General features: G+C 41.1%; 1 protein-coding gene across 2 annotated transcripts in view; it reads left to right on the top strand.

Annotated features, from left to right (window-relative positions):
• Window positions 1-4,639: 4,639 nt before the first annotated feature.
• Window positions 4,640-13,715, top strand: part of pn (exopolyphosphatase prune) — a 135,655-nt gene continuing 126,579 nt past the window's right edge. Inside the window, exon 1 of one of the 2 annotated variants that reach the window (XM_068380599.1) lies at window positions 4,640-4,795. In XM_068380599.1, the coding sequence (XP_068236700.1) occupies window positions 4,700-4,795 (96 nt within the window). In that variant the 5' untranslated portion in view covers window positions 4,640-4,699. The remainder of the gene's footprint in view (window positions 4,796-13,715) is intronic. The other variant, XM_068380609.1, reaches the window with a different exon arrangement.

Genomic DNA, 13,715 nt, shown 5'->3' with positions numbered 1-13,715 from the left:
AATATTTCTTATTCATCAATTCTTGAATTTGAATAGTTTTATTACCAACAGATTGCATATTTACATAGCCACAGTTTATGACATCCTTAGTATCCATGATTAGTATTCTCTCTTAGCTTCCCTCTTAATGAGAGAATGCCTTGATGAAGTCATTGAGCTTCAGCACGGCATATCATTCCCGTGCTGAAACTTGGTGACAGGCAAGAGGGCTCTTGAACTTGGGGAAATTGCTCCCCCAGTTCGAATCTAAATTTCTGTCTCTCATCTTTTCTTCCCCTTAATATTACTTCGACCTTCTCTTAATTTTATAAACTTTCTTTCGTGTTGCTGTCCCAACTCTATGAGTAAAATTTCCCATATGTATATGTGTCTTATCAAGTGAGTTTCCAGTGAACAGCGGAGTACTCCAAGGGAATGTGTTGTCACCTATGTTGTTTATCCTCCTCACGGACTTTGTAATGTGTAGAACAGTCAGAGATGGTGGAGAAGGATTGGACTGGATTGGTGATAGGAATTTAGCAGACCTAGAGTATGCTGATGATGCTGTCCTTCTGAGCAGAACACCACAGGATTTGCAATACTTGCTTGCCAGAATGCATGAAATATCACACGTGGTAGGGCTGAAGATAAATAGAAGAAAGACAGAGCTGATGAGAACGGAGTATGCAATGGAAGATGAAATATCACTGGAAGGAGAAAGGATCAATGAAGTAGAATCATTTAAGTATTTAGGAACAGTGATCTCCAATACAGGGTCTTTAGAATTAGAGTTAAGTGAAAGATTGAAAAAAGCAAATCAGACAATGGCTAGGTTAAGTAAAATTTGGAAATCAAATCGCCATAAATTTCATATAAAAATCAGACTATATATCAGTTTAGTGAGATCAGTGTTACTCTATGGACATGAGTCATGGCATGACAATGAAACAATCTCCAATAGATTTAGTAGATTTGAGAATAAAGCACCCAGAAGGACATTGGGAGTTAAATGGCAGGACAGAATTAGAAATGAAACTATAAGAGAGATTACTCGAGTGCCATATGTGGATGAGATCATGATGAGGGGTAGATGGAGATGGTTTAGGCATGCTCTTCGCACTCCCCAAGAGAGATTAGTTACCAAACGTTTAACTGGGCTTCACAAGGCACTAGAAGAAATGGAAGACACAGGCCTACATGGCTTAGGACTATAAAGCGCGAAGTAATTGATGAGGAATGGAGAAGTATTGAATTAAAAGCTCAAGACAGAGACGACTGGGGAAATCTAACCGAGGCCCTTTGCCTCAATAGGCGTAGGAGGAGATGATGATGATGATGATATGTGTATATATGTACATATATATGTATGTCCCTTTTTCTTTTTAATGGCGTGGATGTTTCTACATCCGTTATTGGTGCCTACTTTGATGAACGGGAGGAGGTGTCACGGTTGGGAAGTGTTTGCGCTCAAAGCTGTATGTGAGAGTATTGGATGGTCTCAGCCATCCCGAAGATAGTTTGGACCTTTTTGGCGGAACTATTCTCAAGTGTTGGGTCTTCGGAATCCAGGGGAGGATGATTCCATAGTTTTTGGTCTCTGTCCTTACAGGCGGGTTCAGCTTACACGTGTCTCTATATCTGTTGTGGTGCTATCCTTCGGGTAGGGTATGGAGTGGACCATCTGGGAAGTATACTCTCATTGTGCCGATACTGGAGAGTGTAAATTTCCTTTCCAACAAGTGATGCCTTAATTTTCTCAAGCTGGTGAACCAAACAATTTTAAATCTCACATTATCCTTTTATTTTTTTCTCATGGATTCTGCTGACAACAAACCCCCCCCCCCCCCCCCCTCCCTCTCCTGGATATGCTGACTCGCCCCCGGCACTGTTGACGATCTCTGGCAATCCGCTTAAAGAAAATTCCGTTGACGACTTAGAAACTAAAAAGACTATTCTTTGAACATTCGAAAAAAGGGTAATTTGGGCAACACAGGAAAATTGAAAATCCTGCATGATACCCAAATCCCATCTATTTATGAGGTGCTACATAAAATATTTGAATGCTAAGGATTAATAAAAGAAACAAGAATGAAACTTCAAGATGATAAATGGGATTCTTGGTTATCATTTAATTGTCATGAAGAAGCATTCAATGCAAGCCGTGACATTAATATTAAAGTAGGTAATATGAATATTAAGGGTGCTCTGTGTGATGGGGTAGGCTACCTAAAGATTTGGATGTCTACAAACCAGCAGACTGGATTGATAAAGACATAGAAATAGTTATGCCATCCCAAAGAAAGCCAAAACCACTAATATGGCTTCTTGCTCAATCTACAGGAGGTACAAAAAATTATATTAAGATCTTCAAATTTCTTCAGAGGAAGGTAGGAACGATCGCACCTGGATATAGGTCTCGATTCGGTAAGAAAGGTTACTTGATAAAGGCTAAGTCATACACAGTCTGTTTTATTGTCCAATTTAAGGACAGAAAATGATGATATCAAATTGGACATCAAACCCCATCTAAACTTTAGCTATGGAAGGTGAGTGGTTTTCATTAGGGATCTATATGAATTTACGGAAGAGGAGATATTGGCTCTGTGTCTACTATCAGTGTGGAAAGTACATAAAGTACCTGGAACATCAATGATTACCCTTACTTTCCAGGATGCTGATGTACTTTTCCACATAGACATAGAAAATGAAAGGATTAGAGTTCGACCTTTTAATCGTAAAAGAGAGAGACCTCCATCTCTCTCACCCCTTTCCTCTAGAAATATTAGTGTTATGACATCAAATAGATATGATGTTTTGTCTGTTGATGTTTTTGATCAACCAGAAGACAATTTAAATAAATCAGAAATTCAAGTTGAGGTACACCATCCCCCTCAACAATTAGATCAAAAGGACAAAATGAAAATAATAAACACAAAACCCAATTTATCAAGACCCTCTCTAATAACACCATCGGAAATAGTGTTAGATAAAAAATTACTAATGGGAAGACTTCATCCAAAAGTTCTTCCAAGAAATAAAGCATAGTTTTTTCCTCCATTTGGCAATGGAATTGTCCTGGTTTAAGGGCCAAATATGAAGAACTTAAGCTTTTAATTCACGAGTATTCCCCCATAATTATATGTCTATAGGAGAGCAAGCTGGATGCTATTACCCCTTGTCCTCGCGAATATATTAGCCATTCTATAGACCTTGATATTAGCTATGGGACACCATATGATCACCGAGTAGGGAGCCATGGCGGAAGTCTCATATACGTTCGTCGAGATGTTCCCCAAATACCCTTATCTATTGATACACCTCTGCAGGCAGTGGTTGTACAAATTCATATAGGGAGAAAATATACAATCTGCTTTCTGTACTTGCCTCCAAATGATAACATATCGTATGATAATTTAGTAGAGGTGATTCAACAGCTCCCTCAACCTTTTCTTTTACTTGAAGATTTGAATGGTAAACATCCGTTGCGGGGTGATATTTTACCAAACACCAGGGGCAATATTATATCATCAATTGGGGAAAACGAGGATGTCGGACTCCTTGATACAGTAGAGCCCACACACTTCCATGTTTAGACAGGTACCTTGTCATGCATTGACCTTTCAATTGCAAGGGCTTTAACTGCCTTCTTGATTTCGATGGGAGGACATTAGATGATTGGCCATCATTTTAGCCTTTTTAAAACCGGGTAAGGACAAGTTTTTTATCAGCAAACTATCGACCGATTGCTTTGACATCTTGTTTATGTAAAATCATGGAGAAGATGGTCAATGCAAGACTGAGATAGTACCTTGAAAAGAAGTGTATTTTATCACCTATTCAGTGTGGGTTCAGAAAAATGCCCTCAACGACTGATGTGTTGATACGACTTGAGCCCTCTGTTTGAATGGAACTCTCCATACAGAAGGAGTCAATTCAAGTTTCCTAGGTCTTCATCACTGATATTTGCCTCTATAAACACATACATCTTGTGGTAGAACCTTATACATTCGCATCCTATCTACCTTTTAAAGTCTACCCTCGCAGATTCACATTGGGGGCAACCAGCCATGATGTACTTTTGCTTCTCACGTTATATATACACACACACACACACATATATATATATATATATATATATATATATATATATATATATATATATATATATATATATATATATATATATATATATATCAAATAAGCTCTTGTCTTTGTGTGATTTCGCCTGGGGCTCTGATCCTGAGGTCGTGAAGAGAATCCAGACATTAATGTATAAAAAAAAATATATGTGGCTTATTTGAACATGAAAAACACGTCTAAATGTGCAAAATTTATCATTATATATATATATATATATATATATATATATATATATATATATATATATATATATATAAAGTGATATATACATTACTAAAAAACATAATAGTATAAAAAATAAACTAAAAATAAACAAGTAAACGGATGTTATGTTTAAAGAGCAACAGAAATTTATGGCATTGAATATTCTATTGAGCCGAATTTCTTCAACTTCCTTTGCAAAATTGCATAATAAATGTGAAGACATTTGGAAAGAATTGGATTTAAAAGACCTTTTCGAAAATCATGAAAGTGTGAAACGGTAATCTACAATATATGTATCTATGTCTTATGTCATATCTGTTTTGTTGACAGGAGGAGTAAAAGTCAAGATAGCATCCTTCCGCCAGCCAGTACTTGGATGATAAGTCTTCTCTTAAGAAAGTTGAACTTCTCCCAAGTCGTGATAAAGATGTCAAAGTTTTGTAATTTTCTTGCTGAAGCAAAAACAACGCTGGTAAGTTAATCATGAATACAGCAAGTCCAAGTGATTATTGTATGATACTTTAATTTTTAGCTAAATACATGGACCATATAATTTTCGTACTCGTTATCTTGTTTTAACTATTTTGACCATGCATATTGTTATTATTATAACCTACCCTCGTATGTAAAACAACAATCAGTTATCCTAGTGAGAAACCCTGGTTTTGGGTGGGGAAACACCAATAAAAGAGCTGTAGTTGTTAGAAATGAGTAATGAAGATAAGGTAACCTATTAGAAAAATACATAGTGCATGTAAGTGGCATGAAGTTAGTGTCATGATTGACTATGATTTTCCTTATGTCTCTCAACTGGTCTACTGTTCTGGCAATCGGTACATGTATCATAATTACCTATAATTTATATCGCGTCCCTCAAATGGATTTTACTCTACCGTGGCGTGCTTCACTTGGAAATAAACATTATGGCCTTTCTCCTCTATTCTGACAAGTGATACAGGAATTGGCTGCAAACGCCAACCGTGTTGGTTATTATTTCAGTTAAATTTTTTACATTCAGATGAGCAACTATAGCTACTACAACCATTTTGGTTATTATTTCAGTTGAATTTTTTACATTCAGATGAGCAACTATAGCTGTCTACTGAATGGAGAGTTTTAGATATACTGCAATCAGTTACCAACATAGATGAAGTCGTCTCCAGTTAGGCCATAGAAGGTTCACAGATCATCTCGTTCGAGCTCTTCTTCTAGCCATTGCTTTCGCAAAGCTAACACATCCTCGCCATCGCAAGACATTTGTGCCTTGTCATTGCCCTCATGACATCGATCCTCACCACCACACTCCCAGCGAGCCTCGCCAACGGAACCTTATTATGTCTCACTTTCGCATTCCAAGTACACTGCTTTTCCACAATCAAATTGTACATCTCCCTCATGCGTTAGTCGCGTTTCACCTTCTCGTCCCTCTATGGTTTCCCCCTGCATTCTAGGCACTCATCCCTGATTCGGTCGAATATGCACAAGCGTTGTCCTTCGCAATCTAAGAAGGATTCTCCATCGCCATCTGCTAGGCATTCATGGAATGCTTCTCGCCATCATTCTTCGTCTCTTGAGGAATACAGTCGGCTCTCCTTATTCGAGGTGGTTAGGTAACAGAGGTGACCACGAAAAGGGAAAATTCCTGAATACTGGCCGTCATAGAGTTGGTTATCTACTAACCTAACAACTCATTGCCCATTGCCTGTGTGCAGTCGATTAACACACTAAGTAACTCACTGTACTGCCTAATGATGTTTTTACTTGGTTTCTATCAGAGTACAGTATAAGTATTGTGTTAATGAATTAACACATTTCATTAAGTGTACAGTACATGCACTCTCATGTACTACATACAGGATAAGTCTACTGTACACATAACACAAGTCTCACTTAAATGTAAATAATGTACCGTAACAACAAAACTCTCTTGTTCCTATCTAATATAACACTCGCTCATACTGTAATATATATTACTTTGATGTATATACAGTACAGTACTATCACTACAGTACTGTACAACTTAATTAGTTAACGTAACACTTGTAAGAGTTGCTGTTTTCGGCAGGCCAACTTGCACCGTTCAAACTCACCTTACACATAGCCTATATGTATATTACTACTGTGAAGTACAGTATTTCGTAAACACTACTGTACAGTAGTTAATATAACAATAGCGCTAATACATAATTAATACATGATCACAGTAAAAATAAAAAATAAAAAAGTATTGGTACAACACCAGTAATCATTTACCTATGAAGTTGTATGCAGTGAATCAGAAGCATGATGCAACTGATGTCCCTTTAACTGCTTGGTACATTGGGTTAGCATAATGTACATAACACATTTTATACTAAAATCAGTATAAAACGGATTTTGGTAGAAGCGAAAAATCTATTTTTGGGTGAGATAGCTATGTCGTCCTGATGGAAGTTCCTTTAAAGTAGCTTCCTAGGGTATATTTGACCACAGTGATATACCCAGAGAATTTTACTTTATGGTCTGCAGAATTCTAACTCCTGGCGCGAATATCCCTAACTTTTCATTTTAGGGATATCGCATAATATCAGAGGACGTATTCTTGACACGCCACATAGCTATCTTCACCCCGAATAGCGTTTACGCTTCGAGGGAGAAAAGTGGCAAGAAAACGAAGGGGAGCCGTTAATAAGGTACCGCTCCTCCATTACTGTTTTGAGTATCTAGATGACGTAATCATCGCCGCCATCTTTATTCCTTGTAGCGTTAGCGAGGTGCTACAGATACAGTACTTTTGGGAGGGATCCTTTCAGCCCTTTTTTATAAAAAGGAGGGCGGGTCCATCAGGACGACATAACTATCTCACCCAAAAATAGATTTTTGTTTTTTGGGCTCAGGCCATGTCGTCCTGATGGAAGTTTACCAGAGCATTAAAGTATCTGTGGATTTGTGCCTTAACCTCAAAACAGAATTTCCTTGGTCACTTAGACCTAGAGACATATGATGTTACCGTTATACGTCATTTCTAATAATCATGAACCATGTTAGTGCTTCCTGCCCCCTACAGGGAAGTCATGCCAGACTCTGGAAAAAATCTCGAGGATTGCATATTTCATATGAATAACCTAGCAACCAAACGGGTATACCAGTCTCATCGTATTCCTTCCCAATTAGAGTTTGTATTTGAAAACGAACAAATGTATTTATGAACCACTGACACCTCCCCGGGCATACAGAGCTAACTGTATGCAAAGACAGGCAGGTTTGTATCCATGTAGAAACAATTGTTTGTATAAGTCAGCATCACATCCAAAGCATCCTGAGTCAGTCGTATGCAAAGACAGACAAGTATCTATCTTTGTAGAAACCAGGTATGTACACGCATAAAGGTTTGTTTACCTGTAGGAACAAATTTCTAGTTGTTCTCTTATTAATATGCAAATAAAAGGGTGATCATAAATAATGCTCTAACACATCTTTATCTGAATTTGGGGCGAATAAGACGCAAATTTCAATTAGTTTTTTATTGACAACCAATAAAATATGTAAATCAGTCTGCATTTTATAGTATAATATAAAATGTTTGTGAAATAATTTAAGCATAAATATACGGGTAATACCAGAAATACTTGTTTCATCTGAAAAGAAACAATTATAATGCCACTAAAATGAAAATTCAGTAAATTTTCTATTCTAAATTTCTGTCATTACTGTCTGTTCACACTTGTGTAAAGGACACACGGCACACGTGTTATTTTTTATGCTTCTTTCACCTTTTGTATTTGGAACAGTCCATAATGTCACCATGGTGACACTTTACTTAACATGTTGTACCGTAAGGAGTCAACACGCACACCCTGCACATAACAGTCCCAATTGATTCAATGTTCCTCGCAGCATTAAGCGACAGGTTTTAGTGCACTACCTGCCGCCACCACAAACCTCTTGCTCTCTTGCACTTGCTTCGCGTAGTGTTTGAAAAACACTCTAGATGACTTCCATCCAGTATACGAGCGAAGACGTTCGAAATCCACATATTGGAAAAATTCAGAGACGAAGAAATTTTTTCGGATCGTGACCTGCGGGTGTACTGTCCGGATCCGCTCTGTGAATGAAGTAGGTGATCTTCGCCCTTAGTTGTTTTAGAGTCAAATTTGAGCCTGATGTTTATAAAGAGCTGTCCTCCCCCGAAGTCTGAAGTTCTATGAAGATAGACCTTTAGGCACTCCACTGGAGATAGAGAGAGACATCTTCCTTCAGAGGGCAGATTCTCCAGGGACCCCACCTTTTGGTAGGTAGCTCGTTTTTAGCGAGAAACGTTGGGTCAGGAAAAAGATTCAGTTCTCCCCTTGCTGTGAACTGAATATGGCCCTCATCTCTAGAAAGGGCCACTATTTTGCTAACTCTGGCCCCTGAGGCTGGTGCAAATAGGAATATAACTTTTTGGGTCAAATCTTTCAGAGAGCAGTTCTCATTGTTCAATGTTGATGCCAAGTGAAGAACCTTATCCAAGGACACGAGATGGGCCTTGGAGGTTCTGTAGGCCTAAGTCTAGCACAGGCCTTAGGGATCTTGTTAAAGATTTCGTTAGAGAAGTCTACCTGGAAGGCGTACAGTAATGGTCCAGTCAAGGCAGATTTACACGTTGGTATCATGTTGGCTGCTAAACCTTGTTCATGAAGATGAATAAAGAAAGATAAACAGAAATCTGTTGAGATTTCTTTTGGTTTCTTTGCCTTGACAAACGCAGCCCATTTCTTCCAAGACGACTCATATTGTCTTCTGGTAGATTTAGACTTATATTCTTCTAAAAAGTTTATACTGTCTCTTGAAATCCCGAATCTTTTCTTAACTGCTAAGGAGAGAAAATCATGAGATGAAGGTTTCGGGTTTTCTGTGATGAAGCGAAGACAGTCGACTTCTGCACTTGTTGAGTCAGAACTGGGTCCGGCAACGGAACCAGCCTCAGCCGCAGTTCCAATACTAGAGGGAACCGGATGCTGTTCGGCCACTTGTGAGCCACTATAGCTGCCGTTCCCTGAAAGGATCTCAGCTTGTTGAGGACTTTCAACAGAAGATTGGATGGAGGGAACAGGTAAATCCTGGACCATCTGTTCCAATCGAGGGACATCGCGTCCACTGCTTCCGCTAGAGGGTCCTCGTATGGGGCCATGTAATGAGGTAGTTTCTTGTTGTCGCTCGTCACGAAGAGGTCGATCTGCAGTTCTGGGACTTGACATAAGATGAAGGAGATTGATTCTGCGTCTAGGGACCACTTTATCGGCGTGAACCTGGATAAAGCGTCCGCCGTCACATTGTGGAACCCTTGGAGGTGAACTGCTGATAAGTGCCATCTCTTCTTTTCCGCCAAACGGAAGATGGCCAACATCACTTGGTTGATTTGGGGCGATCTCGAACCTTGCCGATTCAGACATTTCATTATCACCTCGCTGTCTAGGATCAGTCTTATGTGGGTTGAGCAGCGAGGAGCCAATTTCTTCAGTGTAAGGAAAACTGCCATGGCTTCCAGAATGTTGATATGGAAGCTCTTGAATAGATTGCACCAAGTCCCTTGGACTTTCTGTTGGTGAGAGTGACCTCCCCATCCTTCCTTTAATGCATCTGTGTGGATGATGACTGAAGGTAGAAGTGGTTGTAAGAGTACTGATTTCCTCAGGTGCTTGGCCTCCGACCACGGCTTGAGAAGTGATCGTAGTCGAGTCGGTTTTGGTCTTCTTAGATCTCTTTGAGCGTTTGCTGCGTATCTTCTCCAGACTCCTGTTGCATCCTTTAATTGTGCTCTTGGCACTGGGTCTGTTACTGATGCAAACTGAAGGGAGCCCAGCACTCTCTCCTGTTGGTGTCTTGATATCCGAACGGATTTCAGAAGTCTCTTGACAGATCCCACTATCTCTCTCCTCTTCTTTGACGGAATGGAGAGGCGGTGTGACTGTAAGTTCCAGTGTATTCCAAGCCATTGAAACTTCTGAGCTGGAGATACTCGAGACTTTTTGACGTTGATCTTGAATCCCAGATGTTCCAGGAACTGGATCACTTTCTTTGGAGGCTTGCATGCATTCCTTCTCGGATGCTGCCCACACCAGCCAATCGTCCAGGTAGGTCACTACCTGAACACCTTTTCGGCGTAGTTGATGAATGACTGCATTTGCAAGCTTCGTGAAGATCCTTGGGGCTATGTTTAGCCCGAAGGGTATGGCTCTGAAGACGTATTGTTTCTTCTGTAGCCTGAATCCTAGGTAGGAAGAAAGTTGGCGATTGATTGGAATAAGCCAATAGGCATCTGCCATGTCTATGGAGACTGTGTATGACATTTTGGGCAACAGGGTCCTTATGTGTTGAAGGGTTACCATCCTGAACTTGTAGTTTTCTATGAACTTGTTGAGTGGCGAGAAGTCCAGAATGACTCTGAGATTGTCTGAGTCCTTCTTGGGAACATAAAACAGCCTTCCTTGGAATTTGATGGACTTTGCCCTCTTTATTACTCTTTTGCTCAAGAGTTCTCGGATATATTCTTCCAGAACGGGGGTGGAGTGTTGAAAGAATTGAGGGAATGATGGTGGAGTTATGTTCCAGCTCCAACCCAGTCCATTCTTGATCAGGCTGTGGGCCCAGGGATCGAAGGTCCAACGATCCTGAAACGAGTATAGTCTTCCTCCTACCGGAAGCATTTCATTTCTGTTGTTGACTGTAGGACTTGCCTCCTTGACCACGTCCTCCTCTATTGCCTCTTCCTCTTGAGGGGCGTCTAGAGGAACCTCTAAATGTTCCTCTAGCTTTCGGCCGAAAGGTAGTAGACTGCCTCTCAAAGGCTGGAGTAAAGGCTGGTGACTGTGTTGCCACTTGCTGGGGTACCAACTGGTAGGTAGTTGGAGGTTGTGCCACCACCTGGGACACTGTGGTCGCGGGAAGTTGTTATTGCTTTTGTTGTCTGGTGGGGCGAGAGGGCACCCTTGGCCTCTTTGTCTTCTGTTTTGGTTGGGAACCCTCATCCGGGGAAGACTTCCTCTTTAGTGACAAGCCCCACTTCTGGAGAAGGTTCCTATTCTCCGTGGCAGCCTTGTCGACTACTTCCTTGACCACTTCACTCGGGAAGAGGTCCTTTCCCCAGATACTGGACGATATTAGCTTCCTAGGTTTGTGTCTCACCACAACTGAGGCGAACACGAACTCCTTACAAGCCCTTCTAGCTTTAATGAAGCCATATAGGTCTTTCGTCACAGTAGCCAGATGTGTTTTGGCCACAACCATAAACATATCCGGGTTCTGAGGATCGCTTGCCATCGTCTCCAAGATAGTCTGGAGGGACATAGAGGCGGCAAGCCTTTCTTTAGTCTCTTGCTCCCTGCGCAAGAGAAACTCGGACAACTTGGGGAGGTCCTTGCCGAACTGGCGTCCAGCAATATCTGCCTCCAACTTCCCGACTGGGAAGGTAAGATGTACTTCCTTCCAGTCCTTCTGGTCCATAGGTAAAGCTAGGGATAATGGTTTACACTCCTCGAGTGTAGGGCAAGGTTTCCCAGCTTCTATTGGCTTTAATGCTGCTTTGTACCCTTTTTCCATGAAGGGGAAGGCCCGGGTAGATGAAGCAACAAAGGAAGGATGTTTTTTACTCAGAGCTGGCACCTTTGAATTAGTGAAGCCCCTCTCCTTCAAAGTACTAGTCAACAAAGCCTGTGCTTTGGAATGGTCAAAAACTATGACCTCTTTTGGCTCCGTCTCTTCCTTTGATGCTGGCTCCGTCTTCAGACGGACGAAGCAGTCTGGATAAGACTCCAAGCTGGGCCAGAATTCCACATCCTCAATGGGGACTGATCCCAGCTTCTCAGAAATATAAATCTTCCCGGTTGTCATGGGCATGTACTCCGCATGCCTCCACGGGTTCACATCCGAACATGAAGGACGTTCCTTCACGTTGAGTCTCTTGTGAGACCCACGGGATGCTGCAAGTTGGCGTATTTCCAACCTCAATGCAGCTTCCTTTTCAGTATTCTGTTTCTGCATCTGCTGCACCAACATCATAATGGAAGACAGAGTCTTCCCTATGTCGTCAGATGGAAGAGCAGAAGATGTCAAGGGAACTGGTTCTGGGGCAGGAACCGATGAAACCGAAACCGTTTCGACTTCTTCCTCCTCGGTATCAAGAGCCACAGTCGACTCCTCTTCTTGACCTCCTGCAAGAAGGTCCTTCTCAGTGTCTTCTGACACTTCTGACATCCTGTCGTCAAGTTGGATGTCCTTCATCGCGTCCAAAACATCCGATTCTACAGATATCTGAACACAAGGGATCTCTGGGTGAGGCTGTGGTATAACAGCATCTTTAGATGCTCTAGGGAAAAGATAGGCCCGCATCTTTTTGTTTGGAAGGTAAGGCCCCGTGGTGTTCTTTTGAAAACCACAGACCTATCTATGCAGCTTCTCCCTTGCTGTATCCCTTGACTCCGCTGACTGGGGGTCATCGAGAGCCTCAGTAACCAAGGTTTTACAGATGTTACATACCTAGGGGTCCCAATATTTCAGAGTTCCCCTGGTTATGGAACAGCGTGAGTGCGTCCTGCACACCTCATGGCCGCAGAAGTTCTTACTCCGCACGTTGCAGAAGACGCTCTTACACTTGGGTTGGTCCTCCTGTAAAGAGAAGAAAATAAAATGAGTATACAGTGGTTCATCTCACTGGATAAAGTATACAGATATTATAATTAATATTTTGTCCCTTTTTTTTTTTTTGCATATAGCTTAGGAGAGATAAGCTAGAAATTAAATAGGAAAGACACATACATGTGTTTCCTGCCAAGCCAATTGCTGTGACCTCCCTCAAAATTAAAACCATGGGTCATTCTAGTTTGGAAAACCCATCGGATTTCTATCCTGTGAGGATAGGTAAGTGTAACTTAATTCTAGCTTCCAGATGGTTTAAGATTGAGGATCATTATCAGAGATTACTAATTAGTGTATAGAAAGAACTTACTTTCTTTATATTATATGGTCTCAACAATAGGCTGTGCATTACAACACAGAGTATGTTGGAAAAAATTGGGTACTGTATAATATATACTGTAGTTTTCTGTTTGCAGTATGATCTATATTGCAAATATACTGGCTACTGTATAGTCATATACTGTAGTTCCAGCCGGCATATGCTAGCAAGGCTAGCATCAGGGTACAGTTCAGTTGATGTATTGTCGGCTGTGGTAGTGGCCGGCGGAAGACCGCCGGCTGTCGGCACACTATGCCAGCCGGAGAATTAGATATATATATGGCGGTTGGCAACCTCTCCGGCTGTCGGCCTTCTAGACAGCGCAATGCTGGCTAGAGCTGCCAGCAGATTAGAACCCAGTGGTACTAACCAATAGAGAGAGAGAAAGCTTGGAGTGAAGGATAGTGTAAGAGCTCTG

This window comes from Palaemon carinicauda, chromosome 1, assembly GCF_036898095.1.
Source record: "Palaemon carinicauda isolate YSFRI2023 chromosome 1, ASM3689809v2, whole genome shotgun sequence".
Lineage (NCBI taxonomy): Eukaryota > Metazoa > Arthropoda > Malacostraca > Decapoda > Palaemonidae > Palaemon > Palaemon carinicauda.
The sequence above is the reverse complement of the archived record's forward strand: the minus strand, read 5'-3'. Positions and strand labels throughout refer to the sequence as shown.